Source organism: Muscardinus avellanarius, assembly GCF_963383645.1.
Source record: "Muscardinus avellanarius genome assembly, chromosome: 18".
Taxonomy (NCBI): domain Eukaryota; kingdom Metazoa; phylum Chordata; class Mammalia; order Rodentia; family Gliridae; genus Muscardinus; species Muscardinus avellanarius.
Window position 1 is genome coordinate 30,102,732 of NC_137804.1, and position 27,017 is coordinate 30,129,748.

Genomic DNA, 27,017 nt, shown 5'->3' on the forward strand with positions numbered 1-27,017 from the left:
TCAGATCTCTTAGTTTGGAAAATTGTAATTATTAGGAGAGAGTAAGTGGAAAATATAAATACATATATATATATATAACTATACCTCTTGGGGCCTTTGGAAAATTTGTGGGTTTTATTATGCTTTTTTACTGAATCTTTTTTTTTCCCCCCCCGGAACTGGAGGTTGAACCCAGCAGCATTTCACCCCCAAGCTACACCCTGAGTCCTATTTTATTCTTTATTTTGAAACAGGGTCTCAACTAAGTTGCAAAGGGCCTCACCAAGTAGCTGAACCTGTGATCCTCCTGTCTCAGCCTCCCAAGTACTGGAATTACAAGTGTGTGCCACCACACCCAACTTTTTTTTTTAATTTAATCTTTCACAATGATATAGTTGAAAGTAGCCAAGATTTTAGGAGAGTATAATTTTTTCTTAATTAGTAATTTGAGTGATATTAAATAAATTTGCATCTTTATGAAGAATTTCTTTATTTGTTAGTACTAGGGATTAAACTCAGGAGCATTCTACCTCTCAGCTACACCCCAACCCTATTTTATTTTTTATTTTGAAACAGGGTCTTACTAAATTGCTGAGGGCCTCACTGAATTTCCAATGCTATCTTTGAATCTCTGATCCTCCTGTCACAGTCTCCCAAGTATAGGAATTATAGGTGTGTGCCATCCTGCTCAGCTAAGAGGAATTATTTTTTTCAGACTATTCCATTAGATTTTGGTATTACTTTAATATGTAACCCAGAGCGGAATATATATTTTTTATTTTTAAATTTTTTCTATATTCTTAAATGAAATACAAAGGATCTAGAATACCCTAGAAGAAAGAAGAATGAAGTCGAAGGACTTAACTCTTTCTGCCTTTTTTTTTTTTTAACCATAAAGCTATAGTAATAAAAAGAGCTTGGTATTAATTGAGTAGTGAAATGGGGTAGAATAGAGCATCCAAATTAGAGCCAAATTTATATGGTCAAATGATTTTCAAGGAAGTTTAATGAAGAAAAGAGATTTCTTTTCAACAAACGGTACTGGTATCACTGGGTATCCAAATAGAAAAAAGAATTATTTGGCTGCTACCTCATACCCAGTAAAAAATTAAGATTTATTACAAGCTGGGCATAGTGGCACATGTTTGTAATGCCTGTACTTGAGAGGCTGAGAGAGTAGGATTGCAGGTTAGAGGACAGCATCAGCAAGTGGTGAGACTCATCCACCTAATGGACCCTGTTTCAAAATAAAAATAAAATAGGGCTGGGGTGAAGCTTGGAGTTGGAATGCCCTTGGGTTTAATCCCCAGTAACCCCCCCCCTTACACACACACAAAGATTGATTTATCACAGACCTAATGTAAAAGCCAAAATGTAGAAGAAAACAAAGAAAATATCCTCAAGTCCTTGGAAAGAGTCTAAGTGTCCATCAGTAGGAAAATAAATAAACTTGTATACAATAGAAGGCTGTTCACCAACATAAAGGAATAAACTGTTCATATATATGGCAGCATAGATGAAACTCAAAAACATTACCCAGGCAAAAGAGGTCATACACACAAAAAAGTACCTACTATGTGGCTCCATAGAGGCAAAAACTAATCTATGGGATGGAAGTTAGTATAGTGGTTGCTGCGGGAGAAAATTACTGGGTTGATAGAAATGTTCTATAATTTTGTGTGTGTATTGTATTGGGGATTGAACCCAGGAGCATTCTACGCCAGCTGATTTTATTTTTCTGGTTAGAAACAGGGTCTTGCTAGGTTATTAAAAGTCTTGCTATGTTGCTGAGGCTGTCTGCACACCTGTGGTCTGCCTGTCTCAGCCTTCTAAGTACTGGCATTACAGGTGTGCACCACCACCTGGGGTTGAATTATTCTATATCTTGAAAGGGGATTATTATTCAGGTTATACATATCAGTATTAATCAAATTGTACATTTACCTGCCTGTGGAGAGCCATTAAGGCTTTCCCCTAAATTAATATTTCTGACTCAGCTGACTGTCCTTCGCCCAGAGTCAGCAAGGTTTGGGTTCTGGAAAGTTCAAAGTAAAAGATGTGGGAAAAGATCAGATGGTGATGGCACAAGGGTACTGATTAACCTGTCTGTAATATATGTGCTTTGGATTGGTCTTTATTGTATTCTGGTGGTGGTAGCACGAGGATGTTGATTGACCTGTAACTGTATAAATACCTCTGGAAAAACAAACCCAGCGTTGGCGCAATAGAGAATACTGACCCAGGAGTCAGCATCAGCGCAGTAGAGAATACTGACCCAGCAGTAATCGTTGACCAGTAGGAAATATTGACCCAGGATCAGGGGTCAGCCAGTAGAGATAGTAGACTGGTGCCCCCCAACCCCGTTAGAATTAAAATTAAATATTCTGAGAATCAAAATTCTTAGAGTTGAATTCTTCATCCTCACGACTCTTCAGAACCCGTACTTTTGCCACCTGGCCCTGGCACCTGCCTATTCCATTGTATGAAGTTTAAATAAACCTCAGTCAAATATAGGATACCTGTTTTCTGCTATGCCAGTAGACTCTTATGAGGTTTTAAGATGCATAACAATAATGAAGCTATTTTGTTTCTTTGTCATCTACATTTAGCACACTATTATGGAAGGAAGAAAAGTAAAAGAATCGGGAGGCCACCGGGTGGGCATAGTAACTTAGCTTGTGCCCTGAAAAAGGCCAGTAAGAGGAGAAAGAGACGGAAAAATGTTTTTGCTCATAAGAAGAAACGCTCCTCTGCATCTGTTGATAATACTCCAGTGGGCTCACCCCAGGTACAGTATCTATGATGTGCCTGTCATGCCTAGAAACCAAGTTACCACAGTTTTATAATACAGACACAGAATAACTCCAGGTCTTTCTACTTCAGAAATTTGTACTGTAGAAGATGGTTTTGTGGCCCAGGAACTGGTTTATCCTGAAGTCAATGAGACTTGTCTCCTTTTCCTCTAGGGAAGTGGAGGTGAAGATGAGGATGATGCAGATGAAGGGGATGATGATTCCCTAAGTGAGGGCAGTACATCTGAGCAGCAGGATGAGCTACAGGAAGAATCAGAAATGTCAGAAAAAAAGTCATGCTCCTCTTCTCCTGCCCAAAGTGAGGTATCCACCTCGCTGCCCCCAGACAGACAAAGGAGAAAAAAAGAACTTCGCACCTTTTCATTTTCTGATGATGAAAATAAGCCTCCTTCGCCAAAGGTACCATTTAAAAATACAGTTTCTCTTTTTTTCCCTCTGTAATTTCTCTGTTAAATTTAATTGTCAGTGATAGAAGTATTATACTTTTTTCAACACAAGTTTATGAAGAATACTAGGGTCTCTTAGGATTTTGAAGATTATTTGGAGACTATAAGGGGCACAGTCTCTCTTAGAGCAGCTGCTTCTATTAAGGAAAAAAATTGTGGCTATTTTTAATTTAGGGGAAACTACCTTTAAAATATTTTTCATAAGCCGAGCACAGTGGCCCATGCCTGTAATCCCAGTACTTGAAGGCTAAGTCAAGAGATTTGCAGATTCAAGGCCAGTATGTGGTAACTAGAGGGTAGCTAAGCGGTAGAGTACACACACACACATAAATTAAAACAAACAAATATGTAGAACTAAGATATCCCTTTGATTTTGTTTGAGCCATCTTGTTTAATATACACTTATATGTGCGGTATATAACATACAAACTGAAGAGTGCCATTAAGTTGTTTGTTTTAAAACTGAATTACTAGCAGACATGGTGGCACATGCTTGTAATCCCAGTACTTGGGAGGCTGGGACAGACGAATTGCAATTTAGTGAAACCCTGTTTCAAAATAAAAAATTAAGTAGGGCTGGGCGTGTAGCTCAGAAATAGACTATTTCTGGATTTAATCCCCAGTACCACAACACACACACAAAAGAACCTAAATTACTTTTTAAAAATTGTTCTGTGGGAAAGAGCATGATTTGGTTAGGTCTTGTCATTGAAAATACCATCCCATTCCCTTTAGCACACTACCAGAGACCCAGCTGAAATAGAACAAGAATCAATGGGAGATTTAAAAACAATTTTTTGTCAGATTATATAAATTATTTATGCTCAAACTTTGAGATTTTTTCCTCATTGATACTTTGTGTTATAAAAGACAGTAAATAAAGTTTGCATTATAAATTTCCTGAGGACCTAATGCATGTGGGCCTTTGCCATCTTTGTTGGGAGAAATCATATCCAAAGACAACTTTAAGTCTTTATTTGGAGGATTATGAATTTATATGGAGAGAGACTATTTAGACTAAAATAGCTTTTATACCATATGGTTTGATTTTGTTGTGGTGAATGAAGGAAGTAAGAATTGAAGTTGCTGAAAGGCTTCACCTGGACAGTAACCCCCTGAAGTGGAGTGTGGCAGATGTCGTGCGGTTCATCAGATCCACTGACTGTGCTCCGTTAGCAAGGATATTCCTAGACCAGGTAATTGCAGATAAATGCAATCAATTAATGTCTTTAGCAAAGAGCTATGCATGTAACAGTCAACAGTTAATTTATAAGTTTTGGGAAACATGTTTTGGCATAAAAGATAAACATTGTTTTAGTTCCCTTTTTAGGAGAGAAAAAATGATTAAAATTACTTACCTAATTTGCTTCATAGTTGAAGCAAATTATCATTGCATTTCTATTTTTTCCCCAAGAATTTTATTCTATCCCCCAAATATTTAAATAGATTAGTACCAAACATGCCTTGCTTACTTGTCCTCATCTTTTTGAAAATTATTTGCTTATTTTTTTTTAAATTAACATTGGGCACATTCAGGCTCTAAAGTGTTGGTCAGTTTTAAGGCAGGTTTGATGAAATGGTAGCTAGGATGCGGCACAGTAGCAGAGTGCTTGCCCAGGATGTGGAGGCACTGGATTCTCCCCTAGGACCTCAGAAAACAAACCAAGTAGTCAGTATCCTAATTACCTTTTGATAACTGAGGAGGTTCAAAACTGGGCATCTTTGAAGAGCTTGTCAGGTTTTACCAATGTTACAAAGGAAGAAAACATTGAAGTTTTTAGTCAATAATTTGTTTCAGAGTCAGAAAGAACCCTCCCAAAAGATATTTCTTTTGGCACAGTTAGTTGCCAGTTCTGAGTTTGCCAGCTTACTTTAATGAATTTCTGCCAAACCAGAGGATCTATGGAATGGATTCTGATGCCTGCTAAAATTTCTTATCAACTCTGAAGATCTCATAGGGTAGCTATCTCTGGAGGCACACTTGTTTAAAGGGAAAAATAATGAAGAAAAGCACCAAGGGACTCTTGTTTTTGATAGAGCCAGATGAATTGGGACTGTCATGATTAAGCTGCCATTCATGTGCACACTGTAGATAATTTACATTTTATTCCTTAACAGGAAATCGATGGACAGGCCCTGTTACTCCTTACCCTGCCAACTGTACAAGAGTGCATGGACTTAAAATTGGGCCCCGCCATCAAGCTTTGCCATCACATAGAGAGGATCAAGTTTGCTTTTTATGAGCAGTTTGCCAATTGAGAAGGACAACCAAAGTAAGCTGGATCTTTGAAGCACAAATGCAGGAAGTCCTTGGCCCTGCTCTAGTAGTGGAGTTGAAATTGTTCTGGGACTTTGGGCCCTGCAGGTGTTGGATTGCTCTCTTTGCACTTTCAGAGGAGGACCCATACTGAGGAAGCAAACGGCACAAAAATGGCGCTCCTCACATTGGAAATGTGGACTTTCATGTGGAGCAGATTGAAGTTTTTTAAAAGTAAAGTTTGTGAAGAAAAGCTCATAAGAAGAAGAATAAGCATTTCCAGTGCTGTGGCCTGAAAACAGTAATCCAGGCAGCTGGGCAACACCATTTTAGTTTTTTTCTTTTCATTCTGTTCCTTCCCACTGTAGATTGAACTTTGTTCTCTGCTTTTTCTTTCTTGGAAAGAGAGGACATAGCTTTAATTCAGCACTGATCTGGGACTGTGTCTAAGGCACAGCAGTGCTTCCATGTCATTGTATTTTTAAGCTTTTTTAAATTAAAGCAGTTTATTTGGGGGATGATTATGTGGCTCTAGGGTTTTGAATGTATAGTCACACTTGATGCATTTTTTTTAAAAAGATCTATTCTTAGGTGTTCTTTTGTTTACTACCTCTGTTGATAATTGAGCTTACAGCCATGAATGAGGCTTTTTTTTTTTTTTGTATGATGCCACTTAAAGCTACATGAACACTAAAAATATGACAGAAACTGGAGGGGCAAAAACACTGATTTCTTAAGAACATTATGTGACACATTAGTTCTTTAACTAACCTGCCCTGAGAATTCTGCTGCCATTGTTCTCCATCTTAACCTGGGTCTAGCTACCTGTGTTAAGTGGCTTTTATTTTGTGTTTACTTTTCTCTAGAGTTGTCTACCTCTGTTACATTTACAGAGTCATTAGTTTGGGTGTAAATTGGTAGGTGTTCCTTGGACCCACCATAAAGCCCTTTTCTCCTGCTTTCTAGGTGTCTCCAGTTAAATAGTGTAAAAGCACAGTAAAGACTGTGATTTGAGGGCTGACACAGAGCATGGAGTTCCTCTAACATCGTCCTCTAATCACAGGATAAAGTTGAGAGATGGTTAAGAAGTCTGGAAGCTCTTTGCCTAGTCATGTTCATGCTTTTCTTTGGTTAAACCATTAACTTGAATGTAATTCACAGTCTGAGGATTCCCACTTAACAACTCAGTTTTTGTTTACTTTGATTCAGCTGAAGCTGACATGAAACTCCAGGAGAATTTTCGCTTATAATTACATTGTTAGTTATTATAGAATAATAGCACTTGCTATACTGTTCTAGCCATGAGGAATGAGGAAAGATATATACAGATTGCCTCCTTTATATGTTTTGCTTTTGCTGTTTGTTTATTTATTTATTTATTTATTTTTGGATTGTTCTAGTCACTTGCAAATTTACAACTTAATTAGATTCCTCCTCAAGAATGGAAAATGTTTTAAAGTTGCTAAGTGGGTAAATTCTGAACAACTATACAAATATAAGGTAATATTATTATAAATTTAAGTGATTTTATGGTGACTTTTTGTTCCTTTTCTCCCCAACCCCCACTTGGTTTTATGTACATTGGCAAACAATCTATAGTCTGGATCTTCTCTTGATTGGATAATTCATTATCCACCTTAACTCAAGAGCTCCATCCAAGTTATAAAGCATCAACTTTTTGCTTAGTTTAGCCAAATGCAGTGCCATGCACCTATAATCCCAGTACTTGAGGCTGAGACAAGAGAATTGCAAGTATGAGGCCAGCCTGGACAACTTAGTGAGACCCTGTAGAAAAATTTTAAAAAGGGTTGGGGGCATAGCTCAGTGATAGAGTGCCCTTGGGTTCAATGCCTAGTAACACACACACACACACACACACACACACACACACACACACAGAATTTAGAATCTCCTTTCACAGATGAGGGGCTAAAGCCCCTGAAATATGAAACACACAGCCCTAAGTAGTCTCTGATTTGGGTAGGATTGGAGCACAGTGTCTGTCTGTACCATAATTATTCAAGCTCCACTTTTTCTTAGAGAAAGGCTGACTCTAAATTGCACAAGTGTGGTGGTTTTCTCTTAATATTTCTTACCTTCTTCCACTGAGTTACTATTTATCAGATAATTGCACTGAAGAATCATAATAGCCAGGTGTGGTAGCTCACCCCTCTAATACCAGTACTTGGGAAGCTGAGACCACAAGATCATAAGTTCAAAGCCAGTTTCAGCAATTTAGCAAAGCCATTAGCAACTTAGCAAGACACGATTTCAACATAAAAAGGGATGGAGGTGTGGCTTGGAAGTGGAATGCCCCTGTGTTAAATCCAGTACCAAGAAGAAGAAGAAGAAGAAGAAGAAGAAGAAGAAGAAGAAGAAGAAGAAGAAGAAGAAGAATCATATTCCCCCAGCCTCTACTTCCAGGTAGTACATATAAAAAGGTACTTATTTGGGAATTAATTTGGCATAGTGCAGTTTGAAAGTATAAAATTTTTTATTGGTGCACTGTATTCATACATCATAGTGGGATACAAAAAACTTTTGTAGACATACATGTACACATCGCCCAGTCAGCCCCCACCCGATCCCCACCCCATTCCCTCCCCATCCCTCCTTCCCATGCTTGGCTTAGTGGTTGACATCTAGTATTATAGCAATTTATCCAAAATTAAAAATGATAATCTCACATAACAGTTTCATTTGTCTGATACCAAGCTTTTGATAACTTAAAGATAACATTTTAGTATTTCTTTTTGCTTTCCTTCTTACCAGAGAATATATATATTTTTTAGGTGAAACTATCATATATTTATATATTTATTTTTCAGAAAAAAATCTATCCTAATATGTAATATGGACTCTAGATACCCAAAACGATCTCCAGAAAGAACAAAGCTAGAAGATATATATTTTCTAATTTCAAACCATATAAAGCTACAATAATTGAAACAGTGTAGTACTGTTCTAAAGGCAGATATATAAACCATTGGAGTTAAATAAAAGCCTAGAGATACATTCTTCTATATATTGTCAAGTTATTTTTGACAAGGTTTTCACGAACATTTGGTGGAGGAAATAATAATCTTTTAACTAAATATTGTTGAAAAATAATAATTACATGAAAAAGAATAAAATTGGACCCTTACCTAATCCCATATACAAATATTAACTCAAAATAAATAAAAGACCTAAATATAAATCTTAATACTATAAACTTTTAGAAGAAAATCTGGGTCATAAAACCTCACAACACTGAAATTGGCAGTGATTTTTTGGATATGATTTCAATGGCACAGGCAACAAAAGGGTATACAAACTCCCTAAAAATAAAATATTGTATATCCAAAGACAATGTAAACAGAGTTAAAAGTTACCGATAGAATGGGATAAAATATTTCCAAATGCTGTATCTGAAGGTATATTAATATTCCAACTAGAAATCCTAAAAATTAACAACAATAAAGGCAAACAATACAATTTAGAGATAGGTATAAGACTAACATAAATAATGAATCTCCACAGATAACTAATCTTATTTGTCTGTTGGATGGAAAATCTTGTTTCTCTGGTTCTGGTGTGTGTTACCTATTTCTTCTTTGTAGTTAATCTCTTTGAGTATTTTCTCTAGTGCTGGTTTTGAAGACATAAATTCCTTCAGTTTCTGTTTGTCGTGGAAGCTTCTTATTTCCCCATCTAATTTGATAGAAAGTTTTGCTGGGTAGGAAATTTTTGGCTGGAAGTTGTTTTCTTTCAGAGTTTGGAATATGTTACTCCAAGCCCTTCTGGCTCTCATGACTTGGTTTGGGAAGTCTGGAGTGATTCTAATTGGTTTGCCTCTGAATGTCACTTGGCTCTTTGTTTTTGTTGCCTTTAAGATTCTCTGCTTGGCTTCCACATTGGTCAGTTTGACAGTTATGTGGCATGGGGATCCTCTTCTCCGATCCTGTCTAAAGGGAGTTCTATAAGTTTCCTGGACCTGTGTATCAACCTCTTGCTCTATGTTTGGAAAATTTTCTGCTATTACTTCCTTGAAGAGATTGTTGATCCCTTTGGTTTCACTTTCTTTTCCCTCCTCTATTCCAATTATTCTTAGGTTAGCTCTCTTAAAATGGGCCCATATTTCTTCAATGTCAGATTCCTGCTGTCAGATATTTTTTTTTAGATTAGAAACTATATTTTTGGATTGATCATCTTCTATGAGTGAGATTCTATTCTCCATGTGGTCTAATTGGTTGTTTGTACTTTGAATTGAGGCCTTTACTTCATTAATTGCATCCTTTATCTCTTTTTGCCTCTCTCTGAATTCTTTTCAAAACACCTCTATTATTTCTAAAGTTATTTTCCTGATTTGATCTTCTATAAATCTCTGCATTTCTGTTTTATCAGGTTCTGATGTTGTGGGATTGTGGGCATTCATTGCTCCAGTGTTATTCCTCTTTCCCATGAATTCGGAAGTTTGTGCCTTCTCTGGGTTCTTCCCTTGGGTCACAGCGTCTTCACTTAAGGTGCTCTGGATCTCGAGTCTGTGGTATCTCAGACCCCACTACTCCTTTACTGGATTGTATGGCAGAGTCTCAGACCCAGGGAGTCAATCGAGGCTGCTTTAGACTATGGGAGGTGCCAGGTTGCGTGTTCTCCTATGGTGTGATATCTCTGCCACCGCCACACCCCCACTGGGTCAAGTCCCTGGGAGTCAGTACTAGGTTTTCTCCTCTGGGGCCCGCAATTTGACTCACTGTTGTTGAATACGCAGATGGAGCTGTAGTGGACTCGGTGAATTTGCTGCTGCTGCCGCCGGTGGCAATATGGCGCCGCTGCTGCGCCCTCGGCCGTGAGGCTGGCGTATTTCTTCTCTGTTTTTGAACTCCGCTCTGAGTCCCTGCAGCGTGTGCTGAGCCCAGCCACTGGGAGATTTAGATGCTCCTTGCGCCGAAAAATTTGCCGAATCCCGCAGGGCTCTTCCGCAATGGCTCACCTCGGCTCGCTGTCTGGGCTCTTTCGCAGCAGCTCACCTCGGCTCGCTGTCCGCCGCTCCTCTCTGGAGCCTGGTGGGCTGTTGAGTGCGTTGGTCTGTAGCCGTAGCTGTCCAGTGAGCTCGCCGCTGCCGCCGGCAGTAAGGCACTGCTGCCGCGTCCTCAGCCGTGAGGCTGGCGTATCTCCTCTGTGGCTCTGAGCTCTGTTATGAGATCCCCTCCTCTCTGGGGCTGGTGATTTTTTTGTTTGTTTCTCTGGTAATGGTGTTTTCTGGCTATGAAAGGCGCTGATTTTGTGGTAATAGAGATTGGTTGTTAGCGGGGCTCTTAAGCCCCGCTTTTCTCAGTCGCCATCTTCCCGGAAGTCCCTGAAAGTATAAAATTTGAATTTCATTTACTTCATCAAGTTGCTGATGCTAGGTTGGGTAGCAGGGATGGTCCAATTATTTTGATATTGAAAGAGATTTTGAGCCTAATAGTTTGTCATGTTGGGGTAAAATGTATGTTGCACATATATGTGTAAAATTTAGTTTTTAGAAAGACCAACCTCTTAAAGTTATGAAAAAGGCATTGTGAGGAAACTGCATTTATCTGGAGTTGATCTGCAGTTGGCCTCTCACCCTGCATAAGGTCAGAAGGTTTTTCATGATTCATGTTCACCCTGAATCGACAAGCTTAGAAACATGTTAAGGGACTGTATCATCTTTCTGGATCTGAAAAGTTGGTCCATCAATATTAGACTATTGCCGGGCATGGTGGTGCATGCTTGTAATCCCCGCGCTTGGGAGGCGGAGACAGGAGGATCGCACAGGTTCAAAACCAGCCTCCCTGGCTTAAGAGACCCTGTTTCCAAAAATAAAAAAAAGTATAAAATAGGTCTGGGAGTGTAGCCTGGAGGTAGAAGGGCTTCCAGGAACCCCAGTACCACCCAAAAAAAAAAAAAAAAAAAAAAAATTAGACTATTACTGCTATATTCATGTTCTAGGAAGACATTTTACTCTATATGCAGATTTGCTTTGACATTTTGACTATAGTTTGTGGGCTTCTGAAGATTGCTATCTTCCACTACCAGCCATCTTCATTCTTCTTGTTTTAAAGTGGCTAATGTAGCCATGTGTGGTGGCGCACTCTTGTAATCTGAGCATTCAAGAGGCTGAGACCAGAGTATCATGGTTTGTGGACAGCCTCAGCTACTTAGTGAGGCCCTTCGCAACTTAGAAAAACCCTGTTTCAAAATAAAGAATAAAAAATAGGGCAGGAGTTGTAGCTCAGAGGCCGAATGCCCCTAGGTTCCATCCCCAGATCCTCAGTAAAATAAAGTAATTAATGTAGGGAATGCATTAATGGAGGTTTTTAATACTATCTTTGGCCTTTCTTTAGCAATGAAGATGGCTCTTAGTATCTATGGTATAAATTTATGAAGTCAAAAAAAGGTACTTAGCTGTGGTGGCGCACACTTGTAATCCCAGTACTTGGTAGGCTGAAACAGGGGGATCACAGGTTCACGGTCAGCCTCAGCTACTTAGGCCCTCTACAACTTAGTGAGACCCTGTTTCAAAATAAAGAATAAAAGCTGGACGTGGTGGCACACGCTTGTAATCCCCAAGCTTGGGAGACTGAGACAGGAGGATCACACAGGTTTGAAGCCAGCCTCAGCTGGTTTAAGAGACCCTGTTTCCAAATAAAATATAAAATAGGTCTGGGAGTGTAGCCCGGAGGTAGAAAGCCCCTGGGTTCCATTCCCAGTACCACCAAAAAAATAAAAAATAAGGCTGGGGTGTGTAGCTCAAAGATAGAATGCCTCTTGGTTCAATCCCCAGTACTGGGGGAAAAAAATTTTAAAGTATACTTAACAGACTTGAAAATAGTCATCTTTGTGGTAAATATTTATAGAATGATGCTAGAAACAGACAGAAAATCAACTCAGAATTTGGTCTTAAATGTTTTTTGTCCTCGAAGTAAAGTTATTTTAACTGGGGTAGGGGACATGGTCCAAAGCTTCTTAGTAGTTTAATATGTTTTACTTGCTCTCTAGTACCAATACAGTTGCTAATGTACCTGAATAACATTTAAAAATTCCAGGAGGCCTTAGGTAGGCCTCCTAGACTCATAGACCCAGAACTATGTTTTTCTCTCAGGCCAACCACTATTTCCAAGGGATGTACAGAACATCAGGAAATCAAGGTGGAGACACAGTAAAAACTCTCACTGACACTTATATTTATGTGACAACTATCACCAAAGACTTAAGACACCCTTTACTGGTTTGATTGATTTCCACAGAAGTTCTGAGAGAGGTGTTAACTCAAAAACCTTAGTTTTGAGCTCTGGTCATATTTATTGGAGTTATTCTCTATGTATACATGCATACAAGTTCAAAAGTGTTCTGTGTTATCAGTAGGAAATATAACAGAAATGAAGTATAAATCTTGGTGAGGACCAGGTACTACCTTTTTAAACTTGAATGTCTTTCTTTGGTCTTGGTGCTACTATAAATAGCGGTGTTTCATGACTGTGATGCTGGCTCAGAAATTGGACAGAAAACCTCCTGCATAACCAAAAAGAAGTCATTTTTCTGTCCTTACAATTATTCTTTGATTTTTTTTTCCAGTTTCAATTTTTTGCCAGTGAATTTTACTTTATTGTGTGAGAATATGCATATTTTGGAAATTCAAATTTACCAAAATAAGCTACCTAATGCACTTGGAGTTTCAGCATAAGAGTTCTAAACTCAAAGCCCAGATCATATGGATCTGGTTCCATGCCCACTCATTTTTGGTGTTTTCCTGAATACTTGTCCCAGACTACATAGGTAGCCTTGTTTTTTTATGGGGGGGGGGCAGCCTTAATGGTGAGGTGGTGAGGTGTAGAAGGCAGTGGTCATTAAGTACAGTACAGATTAAATTTCTTGTTTAAAAAGTCAAGATCTAGCCGGGCGTGGTGGCGCACGCTTGTAATCCCCGCGCTTGGGAGGCAGAGACGGGAGGATCGTGCAGGTTCAAAACCAGCCGCGCGCGCTGGCTTAGGAGACCCTGTTTCCAAATAAAAATGTAAAAATAGGTCTGGGAGTGTAGCCCGGAGGTAGAAGGGCTTCCAGGAACCCCAGTACCACCAAAAAAAAAAAAAAAAAAAAAAAAGTCAAGATCTGAGCCGAGCATGGTGGCGCATGCTTGTAATATCCATGCTTAGGAGGCTGAGACAGGAGGATTGCACAGGTTCGAAGCCAGCCTCAGCTACTTAGTGAGGCTCTCAAAGGCTTAGTGTTTCCAAATAAAATACAAAAATAGGTCTGGAGTATAGCCCTGAGGTAGAAAGCCTCTGGGTTCCACCCCCAATACCACCACCAAAAAAAAAAAAGTCAAGATGTTCACAAGAGCCAGCAAAGCCAGGACTGACGGATTGAGGGGATAGAGAAGTAGGTCTAAACTCTCTCCCCTTATGCTTTTTCTCACTGGTCTGGTCTGCCATGGTGCTTATGACCTGTCACTGCTGTGAAAGGGAAATAAACTTCAGCCTTGCTGAGAAAGTCTTCAACACCAGCAGTAAAGCTCTGACCTGAGCCGTGCAAGGCAAAGGTTAATACTTACCAGTGAAATGGTACTACAGTTACTGATGGGGTTAAGGTGCCTCTCCTCAGGATGTTGGGAAATTCAGGCCTAAGGGTTTCTACATGGTTTGTGCACCAGTATTGGGAAGAGGTTTCAAAATGTATTAATGTACCAGTATTGGGAAAGATTTCCAATTTAAAAAATATATCTTTGGTAATAAAGAAAGTCAGGAGCATCAGGAAAAAGGGCCATTTTACATTTCTGAAGAGAAGTAAAGAAAGCCAGAAGAGCCAGGGAAAAGGTGTGAGGTCTGTGCCTGGAGACAGAGCTGCCCCGCCCCCCCACCTCAGAGGGGGCGGGTCCGGCTGGGATGGAAACAGTGGATACCTGGGCTAGAGCTAGGGCAGCATATCTACATATCAAAGGGCCTGCCTCAAATTTAGTCGGGATAAGAACCTCAGCATGCAGGGACTTTGTGTGAATTCCTTCTAATCGCCTCCCTGTGCCATTTCTGAATGGCATGGAGCTTTAACTGTCTTCTGTATTTCTATCTTTTTAATAAAGTTCTTTAAATATTCAGCAAGAGTCCAGGCTGATGTGTATTCACCATTAGCTCAGGACAAAAACCTGCGCTTTTTATCTTTGTGTGGTTTTTTGGGGGAAATTATTTCTCCCCTTCCACTGCAACATATTTAACTGTAACAGTTTATTCAGTCTAACTGTAAGCCAAGGTCAAATAGTGTAGAAAGGATATAAGAGGTAGGCCGTGTGTGCAGGGCGGAGGGCAAATCAAGTCATAAAGCAAATGATTGAAGGAAGTTACAAAGTTAAAGTTAGGTGTTCCTTTAACTCCTTTTGCTAGACTCTCTGGGGACAGTAGTTTGAATGTTTCTCTTGAGATTTTAAGTGCTAATTTATTTTCCTCTTCCCTTTTTTCTTTTCTGGTTGAATAATCTCTAAAGACAGAGGCCTGCCAGGGACACACTCCTGGATGGTTCTCGCACTATCCTTAGGCCTTTTTCTAATACTCTTTGGAACTGATGAACTTTGTTTAATGTATTTTGCCTTTTTTTTTAAGCTGCTTGTTCAGAACAAAATGAAATACTTATTGCATCGTATCCTACTTGCTTGCTATTTTTCCCCTTTATTTGAAAAGAGGGAAGTAATGCAATTTATACATTGGAGATACAGGACACTTAAAGAAATATGCACAAGAATACCTATTAAAATAATTCCCATCCAGTTTGATAGTATAATTAATTTCAGAGGATTAAAAACAAATCAAAAATACTTTGGGTGATTATTTGTGCTTTTATTTTTTCTTTTTGGTAAATAAGTTTGCATAAACTCGTGGTATATTGTGACAGTTTTAAGTAGTTGTGAGAAAATGAAAAGAAACAGGGCTTAGCCGGGCGTGGTGGCGCACGCTTGTAATCGCCATGCGTGGGAGGTGAAGACAGAAGGATCATGCAGGTTTGAAGCCAGCCTTGCTGGCTTAAGAGACCCTGTTTCCAAATAAAATATAAAATAGGTCTGGGAGTGTAGCCCAGAGGTAGAAGGGTTCCAGCACCACCAAAAAACAAAACAAAAAGAGGGCTTGAGCTCTGCTTAACTTAGTTATGCTGACTTGACAGTAAAGAGGGCATTTGATCAGAATTCATTCTTTAATAAAACTCTCCGGTTGCCGGGCGTGGTGGCGCACACTTGTAATCCCCACGCTTGGGAGGCGGAGACAGGAGGATTGCGCTGGCTTTAAGAAACCCTGTTTCCAAATAAAAATATAAAATAGGTCTGGGAGTGTAGCCCTAAGGTAGAAGGGCTTCCAGGAACCCCAGTACCACCAAAAAAATAAATAAATAAAATAAAATAAAACTCTCCAGTGGGGGATCAGAGAATCAGTTCTGAATGGATGAGGAAGTTCCTTCCAACTTTAATAAAATCCCAGAGTTCTTCCTCTTTCCTTAGGTCCTTAGGATTAAGGTATTTTTTATTTTAGCTTAGGATAGGTATTAAGAGCAGAATCTTCCAGAGTGATATTGCTCCTGATCTCTAAAGACTGGTTCTTGTTCTCTATGGACATTAGGGATTCTTCCAATTTGGACGTGCAGAGCAGTGGTGTCCAAATTTCATTTTTCAGTTTTCCTTGAGTTGTCTGCCTCTTTGAGCAACTGATAGTCTCCTCATGCCCAGTCACAATCTCTTCTGCTTTAAGATACATCCTCTTACATACACCCCATTAACTACTGAGAGTCTTCAGGAACCCTCTTGGACTTTAAGGCACTGATGTAATTTTAATTATCCCTTATCCACTTGTTTTTAACTGATTTTTCTGTATTTCCCCTGGTCAGTATTTGTGGAGAATTTTTTTAATTTATAAGAATTTAGTTTAAATTTAAAAAATGTTTTGTTGCATGTTCTGTGCCAGACATCGTTGAATTTATCTATTTATTTAATTTATATTTTTGTGGAACTGGGGATGGAAACCCAACGCATTCTACCTACAGGCTATTCCTTCAATTCTATTTTTTATTCTTTATTTTGAAACAGGGTCTCACTAAGTAGCTGAGGCTGGCCACAAACCTGTGATCCTCCTGTCTTAGCCTCCCAAGTACTGGAATAACAGGCGTGCGCCATCATGCCCAGCTAACACTGTTGAATTTAAATGCAAATAAAAAGCAGTTCCTGTCTTCAGGAGGCTTACACTCCATGTAGGAGAGAGACCTTTTCATAGCTGTGTAATTCAGCAGTCTAAAAAGTTCTAATGGAACAGCACACACAAGGAAATGTGGGAGCACAGGAGAGAAGGAGGTCAAGTGGGCCTTGAAGCATGACCCTCAGACTCATGGAGCCGGGAAAAGGGGACAGTATGCAGCTAGGGTGCTGTGTGAGTGTATTGTAAGAGAAGGGCTAGAGAATTATATTTTATTCTCTGGATAATCAGCTTCTTATGTAATTGAAATTTCTTGAGCTATTTTATAGGGAAAATTCCCCCTAGAGATAGCATTTACTACTCAACAAATGTAGCCCACTGGCAGCTGGCAGCCTTATCACTAACACTATGGAAGCAGGAAGATTGGAAGCTTAAGACCACCAACAAGGGGTGTCTACAGAGAAAACAAAATGGACCAGGGGCGCTGGTAGAAGCAGAGAATAGGTTTCAAAGAGTCACGTTTAGGGGTGTGTGTGTGTGTGTGTGTGTGTGTGTGTGTGTGTGTGTCCACCCAGGGGGGTGTTGCAGGCTGGCAAATACCAATCATTTGGCTTCTTTCTGTTTATTGATTTTGTAGTACTGAGGATTGAACCCAGGTTCTTGTTCATGCTAGGCAAGCATTCTCCCATTGACCTGTATCCTCAGCCCTTTTGAGACAGGGTCTAAATTGCTCAGGCTAATCTCTAAATCATACCGTGTAGCTGGGATTACAGACAAGCCACCATGCCTGGTTTGACTTTTTTTTTTTTGGTTTTGTGTTTTGTGTGGAGTTTTTTTTGTTGTTCTTGTTTTTGTTTTTGTCTTTTTGGTACTGGGAGTTGAACCCAGGGGCATTCTATCTCAGCCATACCCAATCCCTTTTTTTAATTAATTTATTTCTTTATTTATTTATATTTATCTTTGTGGTACTGAGGATGGAACCCAGGGGCATTCTACCTCCGAGCTACACTTCCGGCCCTATTTTTTATTCTTTATTTTGAAACAGGGCCTCTCACTAAGTTGCTAAGGGCTTACTACATTGCTGAGGCTGTCCTATAATCCTGTCTCAGCCTCCCAAATATTAGGATTACAAGCGAGCACCACCATGACCAGCTAGGCCTTCTTTTATGAATCACATTTAATATGTATTTGTACCCGTTAAGTGAACAAAGTGGGAATATGTACACATTGAGTTTTTGGCCTAACCTCAGTTTATTTATAAACAAAAGTGCTTGGATTCCAGTGACCTTTTAAATTATATTTATGGGGAGCCAGGTTCAGTGACAGGTACCTGTAGCCCCAGCTTCTCCGAAGGCTGACTTCAAATGATCCCAGGAGTTTGAGGCCAGCTTGGGCAATACAGTCAAAACCTGTCTCAGGAAAATAAAATTATATTGAGGGGAGGATCAGCTTGTGTCCCTGAATAATTAATCAAATTCTCTGGCTTTGGGCCAAGGAAGTAGAAGGACGCGGCTGTGTGTAGTCTCAAAGATTGTTTTCTTCAACCGCTGCTTCAGAATAATGCAGGGTGCCTCAAAATAATCCAGGTGCAGGTTATTGGGCCCATCTTTGAAATACTGAGTTGAAATCTGAAGATAGGATCCAAGAGTATTTTTAATAAAGTCTCCAGGATATAGGGGATTTGCCCAGGGTTTAATCAGAGTGCTCTCCAGTCCTGGAACCCGGATCCCCGCTTTGCACAGCCGGGCTCTCAGGCTCTGCGGTACCTGCTGGCGGAGTCCCGCGGCCCCGCCCCCCGGCCCAGGCAGGAGCCCCACCCCTCAGGAAAGAGCGGTCGCGCTAGGGCCCGCCCCCGCGCCGGGCCTGGCCAATCAGACGCTGCGATCTCAGACGTCGGGTTACGCGCGGCGCCGAGTCGGCCGCCGGCGGTGGTACCGGCTCGGGGCTCCGCTTGCAGCTCCGGGCTCGGCAGTGCAGCCCTCGCAGGAGCGAGGCCGGGCGGGCCGGCGCCCCGCGCGCTCGGCCAGGCCGCGATGCAAGGCGCCGCCGGGAACGCCAGCCGCGGACTGCCGGGTGGGCCGCCCTCCACAGTAGTGTCCGGGGCGGGCCGCTGCGAGAGCGGCGCGCTCATGCACAGTTTTGGCATCTTCCTGCAGGGACTGCTCGGCGTCGTGGCCTTCAGCACGTTGATGCGTGAGTCCGGGACCCCAGCCCCTCCTCATGCTCTGTGCCGCAAGCCCCGGGTCCCGCGCCGCCGCGAGGACCTTCCTGCCTGGGGTTTAGGCCTGAGGACTTGGGCCCAGTGACGGAGGTTCCTTCCTGCCCCGCGAGCCCAGCCTGGGCATTCCCGGGGTAGGGGGAGCCCCAGTCCTCAACCCCACGGGCTCATCACTTACCATTCCAGACTTGGGGCTGAAGTGATATCACTCGAGTCTGGAGTGACCCTGCTTCTCGTTACTTTATACGTCTCTCTTCTGAGATCCCACCTAAAACTCGTCCCCCTTCCACCTTGTCATCTCAGATTAAGGTTACTCCACTTTCCACCCGGGACAATAGACCCCTGGGTGGCACCCTTCTTTCTGCTTGCCTCTCAAGGGCTCTTCTTGCCTCACCTTCGCTCTTGGAACCCACATCCCTAGTCTCATGCTGAGCTCTTTCCTGCACCTTCGCTTTTAGGGGATTTGCCATCTCCTTTTGCGTTTGAATCCCACTACCTTGCATCCCTTGCAGTTCTTGGAGTGTTAAAGCTCTGCATGCCGCCTAGGTGGTTTCCTAGAACCACTCCCCTCCTCCCTGCCTTTGGTCAAGGCAAGACCTGTCCAGTCTGCTTTCTCCCCCACATCTCCTCTTCCCTCTCTTCCAGACAGGTGCATCTGTTCCTGGCCTGTCCCAAGCTTTCCTAATTAAGTCGCATCTCAAACTTCCTCTGGTTCTTCTTTTCCCCAATCCACTTATATTATTCATATTTTAAGTGTCCTTTTTTTTTTCCCCATGAAATTCAGGCAACCTAATGGCTTAATGGCAAGGAGGCTCCGAAGGTCTGGAGAGGCCTCAGAATTACCAGGGGCACTTCCTTGGGAGTTTTGTAACAAGGAAGTCCCATATGGCTCTTGTCCTGTGTGCTGTGGGGTGAGGGGTTTGTTTTTTCCTTAATGTACATTCCTCCCCTTATTAAAATAATGAGAAGCAAGAAGCTTTGTGTGGCACATAGATGCCCCGTGATTATGTTTCGGGGGAAGGAATGGTTATAAGTATCTGTACAGAGGCAGTAATTCCCCAAATGACTTGTTCTCAAAACTTCCCCACTGTAATCCAGCTTGGTGTCACATGCCTGTAATCCCAGTACTTGGGAAGCTGAGACAGGAGGATCACAGGTTTCAGGACAACCTTAGCAACTTGGTGAGACTCTCAGCAACTTAATGAGACCCTGTTTCAAAAAAGGGAGGACCTGGGGATGTAGGTCAGAATTAGAATGCCCCTAGGTTTGATCTCCAGTACCAAAAGACAAACACTTCTGCCCTGACCCAAGAGTTCCAGTGAAGACCGACCGTACTTCTCAGTTGGTTCTAGGGAGGGCTTGTGCAGCAGTGTTATAGGGTGCTGAAGTGGCCATCTTGCTTGTTTATTTTATTTTATATATTTTTATATTATTTTGTGTGTATATATGTGTGTGTGTATATACATTTTTTATTTTATTTATTTATTTATTTTTGGTGCTGGGGATTGAACACAGGGGCATTTTTACCTCTGAGCTATACTTCCAGCCCTATTTTTACTCCTTATTTTTAAACAGGGTCTCACTAAGTTGCAGAGGGCCTTATGAAGTTGCTGAGGCTGGCCGCAAACCTGTGATCCTCCTGTCTCAGCCTCCCAAGTACTGGGTTTACAAGCATGCACCACCACACCTGGCTTATCTTGCTTGTTTATAACAAAGGGTTTCTTCAGGTAAATTCTCCCAGGCTTCATGTGACCCTGGAGAGTTTCTGATCTTAGACACCGCTTTTTTCTGGTTGCCTAGGCCTGATAAATCCTGCAACATGTGCCCAACTGTCAGTGTTTGCTACTTTTTCTTTCTCTTTTAGTCTCTACTTGCCTTGCTATTTTCTGTGTTAAGCAAATACTCACTTGTTCCCACAATAATAATAATTTTTTTTCAGTACTGGGGATTGAACCCAGAGGCATTCTATCTTCAAGCTACATCCCCAGCTCTATTTTTTTATTCTTTATTTTTTATTCTTTATTTTGAAATAGGCTCTCACCTAAGTTGTGGAGGCCCTCCCTAAGTAGCGGAGGCTGACCACAAATCTGCCATCCTTCTGTCTCAGCCTCCCAAGTACTGGGATTACAAGCGTACACCACCATGCATGTCTTCACAATAATTTGTGAAACCAAATTAGCCCAATTCAGTTGCTGACTTGTATGTGTGTGTTTCCAGGACATTGAGAGTGGGGCTTTACTCCCCTCCCACTTCTCTCTCCTTTTTCCAGCCTTCTTTTGTCTCTCAAAAAACTGTAGTTTTGATCTCCCCCAACCCCATTTTGGGAGGGCGGCAGCTGCTGCTGCTGCTGCTGCTGCTGCTGTTGTTGTTGTTGTTGTTGTTGTTGTTTGTCTTTTCATTTTTCTTCTTTTTTTTTTTCTTCAGTACTGGAGATGGAACCCAGGGGCATTTTACCTCCAAGCTACACCCCCAGCCCTATTTTTTATTCTTTATTTTGAAACAGGGTCTCACTGAGTTGCAGAGGGCCTCACTAAGTAGCTGAGGCTGCCTGAGAACCGTGATCCTCCTGCCTCAGCCTCCCAAATGCTGGGATCACAAGGGTGCACCACCATGCCCGGCTTCTATTTTTTACTCTTTATTTTGAACAGGGTCTCACTGAGTTGCAGGGGACCTCACTAAGTAGCTGAGGCTGGCCAAGAACCACGATTCTTCTTTCTCAGCCTCCCAAATGCTGGGATTACAAGTGTGCGCCACCACGCCCGGCTCCATTCTAGGAGTTAAACACAGGTTCTTTTTCATGCTGGGCAAGCACTCTATCACTGAGCTATATCCCCATATGTGGCTTAATTTTTATTTTGTTCTTTAACCTGAGATTTCATAATCTTCCTCTGGCCCTTTTCATGGGTTTGATTGATGTGGGTGGCCTGCTTTATCCCATATGGTTTGGCACTTGCAATTCAGAGAAGGAAGTGTGATTATGACAGGGCAGTGTGCTCACAGCTGAGAAGTGTGCCAGGTTGAATGTGTTCAACGTGGTGATGCTGTTCTGTGAGTCTTCAGGGACATGCTCACTTCTTAAGCTTCAGTGTGAGCACAGATACAAATCCCACTGGTGGTTGCTACTTTACTACTTGTGCAAAGACTAAACAAGAATAAAATGTCTTGCTCAGTGGAAGGTTTGATGTAAAAGGGGTTTGTGGAACTGACTGGTAGGCACTGGTTCCATGTAGGGTAGTAATGATGGGAAGAAGAATTAGAAAGGACAGAGCTGAGTCTGCCCTGGATGCAGAAATAGAGATAGGGACAAAAGCCACAGTCCCCTTCCTAGAAGCAAACAAAGCAGGCCATGGGGATGAGCTGGAGGAGGGGATCCCTGGCTGGGACCCTGGTAGGGAAGTGCCTTTCTTATTGCTCAAATTCCTTGATCTCGTTCAAACAGAACTGTGGAGATTTTCCTTTTTTAATTTTATTTTTTTTATTTATATGTGGGACATAATGAAAATTGTATACATTTAGACTGTCCTTTTTGTTTGTTTGTTGTTTATTTGTGGTACTTGGGGGTGGAACCTATGGGCCTTCTACTTCCAGATTATACCTCCAGACCTATTTATTTTTTATTTGGAAACCATCCCGCTAAGTAGCTGAGGCTGGCTTTGAACCTATAATCCTGTCTCAGCCTCCCAAGTACTGGGATTATAAACATGTGCCACCACACCTGGCGAGCTTTTCCATTTTGAATTGCTGAGAAGAAGAGATCCCTAAGAGGCTGCCGTACACTTTGGAATAGACTGCTTGGGGAGGCGGTGGGAGTGAGGTGCTCTCAAGGATGTGCATCTGCCAGCCCTCAGTTCTGTCTTCCTAGGCACAGAGCCTGCTTGTCAGGCTAGTAGAGCTGCTGCAAGTGGAGGGGCAGGCCCCAGACCAGTGTCCACCTGGCAACTGGAATAAGATGAAGCCACTCCACTCTTCATGATGTCACCTCCAGCATATTTTAAGTGGCATTCAGCCTGTTAGGAGCAGCTTGATCGAATGGTCCAGTCCTTTTTGATAGTATCGTCTTTTCCCCTCGCTGGTGTGCTCCTAGTCACTGGACTTAGTGCCTCTCTCTTCTCTGATGCTTCCCCAGTTCTGATAGTAGGATCTTTCATTTTCCTGCTAGACCAGCTTTCTCTGTAAAATGATGGACCCACTTTTCTGCCAAGACAAACTGTGAATCATTTCCCTTACTTCACATTCCTGATTTCAGAGATTCCTCACATCACTGTATTTATGCTGCTTTTATTTCTGTCTAGAAAACTGACCTGTTGCCCTGTTGTTGTTGTTGTTTTTTTTTTTTTTTTTTTTTTAACCTGGGGAGTTTTAGAGGAAGATTCCTCATCTGTCCTAAGGTGTCTGGGGGAGGATTTTGGTTTTCACAAGTTTCACTCAAACTTTGGTGCTCTAATAAACTTCTAGAGATTGTATAGACTTCCAGTCCAGACTGTTGAAGACCTATATGCCAGGTCCTATATTTAGCCTCTGGGTGTTTTTTTTTTTCCCCAAAATACTGGTGTTTGAACCCAGAAGCAGTTTACCTTAAGCTACACCCCTAAGGCTTTATTTTTTATTTTGAAACAGATCTATGCCCCAGCTCTTTTTTGTTTTTTATTTTGAAACAGTTAAGTTGCTGAGGCTGACCTCAAACCTATGATCCTCCTGCCTCAGCCTCCCAACTACTGGGATCACAGGCAAGTACCACTGCACCCACCTATTCTTGTAAATACATGAACTCGCAGACTATCACAGGCCACCGTCCTCTGGGTTTTCTGGGATGTCATGAAAGCAACAGGTTGCATAGAAAGAAAGACTTTAAATGAGAGGATTTGGTCATGATCAGTCTGTTGAGCAGTACCTCTTGTTTTGGTTTGTGACTCCATGAAGTCACTTAGACCAAAGGCACAGCAGAACAGAGCTGAGCAGTCCTGGAGCTCAGCAAACTGTTCCAGAGCAGAGATTCACCCAGCTATCAGCCAGAGGTCAGCATTGACCAGTGTGTGTATTGGCATTTGGGGGTGTTTATTCTCAGGATTTGTGAGTGCAAAACAAATCCAGGCTTCCCTCACTATATACCGTCAGGGCCCTGAGCGGAAGTGTAGGAGAAATGGCTTTTAACAAAATAAGCTTTTTGAGAGCTTGGATAAACCTCTCTGCCTATTTTTGTGTCACAGATATTGGGGCTAGCAGGCTGGGAGAAATGTGTCCATTTTGTTCAAAAGCAGTGCTGGCATTGAGAAGTGCTAGCGTTTTTTTGTGACTGAAAGTAAAATCACAAGCATTTGGGAGGCTGAGACAGGAGGATCGTGGTTCACAGCAGCATCAGCTACTTAGTGAGGCCCTTTGCAACTCAGTGAGACCCTGCTTCAAAATAATAAATAGGTTAGGGGGTATAGCTCGAAGGCAGAATGCCCCTGGATTCCTTCCCCACTACCGCAAAAAAAAAAAAAAAAAAAAAAAAAATCACAAACCAGTTCACCCAACTTTGATATCTTAATCTCAAATATGAGTGCCTAGTTTTTTCTCTCATGTTGAACTAGCTTCCCTGTGTGCTCTGTGCACACGTTTGACACAGTTTTATTTTTTTATAATCTCCACTCCACATCTTATTCCAGTTTTTTATCTTAAAAAAAGAAAATCAAACACATAAAAAAGATGAGAAATAATGCAGAGAAAACCTGTTTACCACCGAGCGTGGTGGTGCATGCCTATAATCCCTGTACTTGGGAGGCTGAGACAGGAGGATCGCAGGTTCAAGGACCACCTCAGCAAGTAGTGAGACTCACATCAAATTAAGAAATAAAATACCCCTGTGAGTGTAGCTTGAAGGTAGAATGCCTCTGGGTTCAGTCTTCAGTACCACAGAAAACAAACAAACAAAAAACCTCATCTGCCCTGTACCTACAGTCAGCAGTTATTTGCATTTTGCCCCATTCGTTTTGTCTTTTTATGTTGTTTTATTTTGGCCAAACCATTTTGAAGGAGAGTTACAGTCAGTAAACAATTTGTCCCTAAGTACTTAAGCTAAGTATCCTAAGACTAAAGGACTCTCTTCTACATAACCACCCAAGAGAATGAATAATAACTACACAATGGCATCTGATATCAACTCCATCTCCATATTTCCCCAAAAGTCACAAGTCTTTTATAACTGGAGTTTTAAAAAACTGATCCATGCCAGGCATGGTGGCGCACGCTTGTAATCCCCGCGATTGGGAGGCAGAGACAGGAGGATCACGCAGGTTCAAAGCCAGCCATACGTGCTGGCTTAAGAGACCCTATTTCCAAATAAAAATGTAAAAATAGGTCTGGGAGTATAGCCCAGAGATAGAAGGGCTTCCAGGAACCCCAATACCACCCAAAAAAAGAATAATAATAATAAATAAAAAATGGATCCAGGCCGGGCGTGTTGGTACATGCTTGTAATTCCTGTGCTCAGGACACTGAAACAGGAGGATTGCACAGGTTCGAAGCCAGCCTCACCTACTGAGTGAGGCTCTCAGCAACTTAGTGAGACCCTGTTTCCAAATAAAATATAAAATAGGTCTGGGAGAAAAGCCCCTGGATTCCACCCCCAGTACCACCAAAATAATAATAATAAAAAAAAATAAGAATTTAAAAATTTTTAAAAATAAAGCCGGGCATGGTGGTGCAGGCTTGTAATCCCTGCACTTGGGAGGTGGAGACAGGAGGATCACGCAGGTTCGAAGCCAGCCTCACGGGCTTAAGAGACCCTGTTTCTAAATAAAAATATAAAAATGGGTCTGGGAATGTAGCCCGGAGGTAGAAGGGTTTCCAGGAACTCCAGTACCACCAAATAAATTAATTAATTAATTTAAAAAGTAGAAAACTGATCTAGTCAAGTTCCATGCATTGTATTTGGTTCTGTTTTTAAGTCATTTTTACATCCAAAAGAATCTGTAAGTATCTTCCTCTACATCTTTATTTTGAGACAATGTCTAAGTTGCAGAGGGCCTCACTAGGTAGCTGAGGCTGGCCTTGAACCTGCAATCCTCCTGCGTCAGCCTCCCAGGTACTGGGAGTACAAGCCTGTGCCACTGCCACCACACCCGGCTGACCTTGACTTTTGAGTGCATCCTAGGAGTGGTTGTGTAGAATCTCGTACATTCTAGCGTTGCCTGTTTCCTTTTAGTGGTATTTGAGTTGTTTCACTGACCCCCATGTTTCCTCAGTTTGGTCTGGAGGAGCAATTAGATTCAGGAACCTTTTTTTATGTCAAGAACACTCCATAAACAGTGCTGTGTGCCTCATATTATATCCCAGCGGGAGGCATGTAAGATCAGACCATCTCTGCCATTAATAACTGTAAGGTCAATTACTTGGTGGGGGAGGCAGAAGACCCCTCATCTCTCTCCTTATAAAGGTACATCCCCTTTAACAATTAGTAAATGATATCGTATTCCTCAGTAACCTTTCTCCCAGTGGTTATTTCTTCCTGCAAAATAAGGAAACCCGTCTCTGGACCTGGTACTCAGCTCACAGTCCATAAATGCCAGTATCTTTTCCTACCTGTGGAGTGCCAGTCCAGGCAAAGGAAGAACACTTTTTTTCTGTTCCAGGTTAGTCTGGTGACCATGGAGAAAGCAGTGTGGACATCCTGCTGGATGGTTCAAGGTCTTTAATTTTAGAAAATAAATTTCAGCATTTATAAATGCTGATTTGTTTGGTAGCATTTACCTATTATAATGAAACTTTTAATTTGGAATACAGTCAGGGCACAAGAGACTTGTCTGAATTAAGGTCAATCTGAATTGTAGAATAATTTCATCAAATTCTTTAGATGATTAAAACCTCTTGTTAGCTGAGTGTTGCCCTTTGGGGGCCTGTGGAGCCTCTTCTGCTTTAATGATCTGTTTAAAATCCTTTGCAATTATATTTACATGAAATCCTGTTGAAGGAGTTTTACAAGCAGTAAAAATAGCAGAATCCCTGGCTGTGGATCCAGTCTAGGCTTCCATTTCTGCTTTTGCCACATAGTCCCCTTGAGCAACTTATATATTTCTCAAAGCTTTAGTTTCTTCCCCTATAAGGTGGGACAGTAATTTCTCTCTTGTGGGCTGTGGGTATTAGGAGGAATGT

General features: G+C 41.5%; 2 protein-coding genes across 2 annotated transcripts in view; both read left to right on the forward strand.

The window, feature by feature from the left end:
- SFMBT1 (Scm like with four mbt domains 1) overlaps positions 1-5,497 on the forward strand; it is a gene marked incomplete at both ends in the record, with an annotated part of 155,568 nt that extends 150,071 nt beyond the window's left edge. Inside the window, 4 exons of the mRNA XM_080715374.1 lie at positions 2,589-2,767; positions 2,946-3,191; positions 4,306-4,434; positions 5,357-5,497. Coding sequence (XP_080571500.1) covers positions 2,589-2,767; positions 2,946-3,191; positions 4,306-4,434; positions 5,357-5,497 — 695 coding nt within the window. The remainder of the gene's footprint in view (positions 1-2,588; positions 2,768-2,945; positions 3,192-4,305; positions 4,435-5,356) is intronic.
- A 13,202-nt stretch (positions 5,498-18,699) lies between these two features.
- The window catches only part of LOC308276328 (store-operated calcium entry regulator STIMATE), a gene marked incomplete at both ends in the record, with an annotated part of 64,557 nt that continues 56,239 nt past the window's right edge, over positions 18,700-27,017 (forward strand). The window contains one exon of the mRNA XM_080715034.1: positions 18,700-18,859. Within this exon, the coding sequence (XP_080571160.1) occupies positions 18,700-18,859 (160 nt within the window). The remainder of the gene's footprint in view (positions 18,860-27,017) is intronic.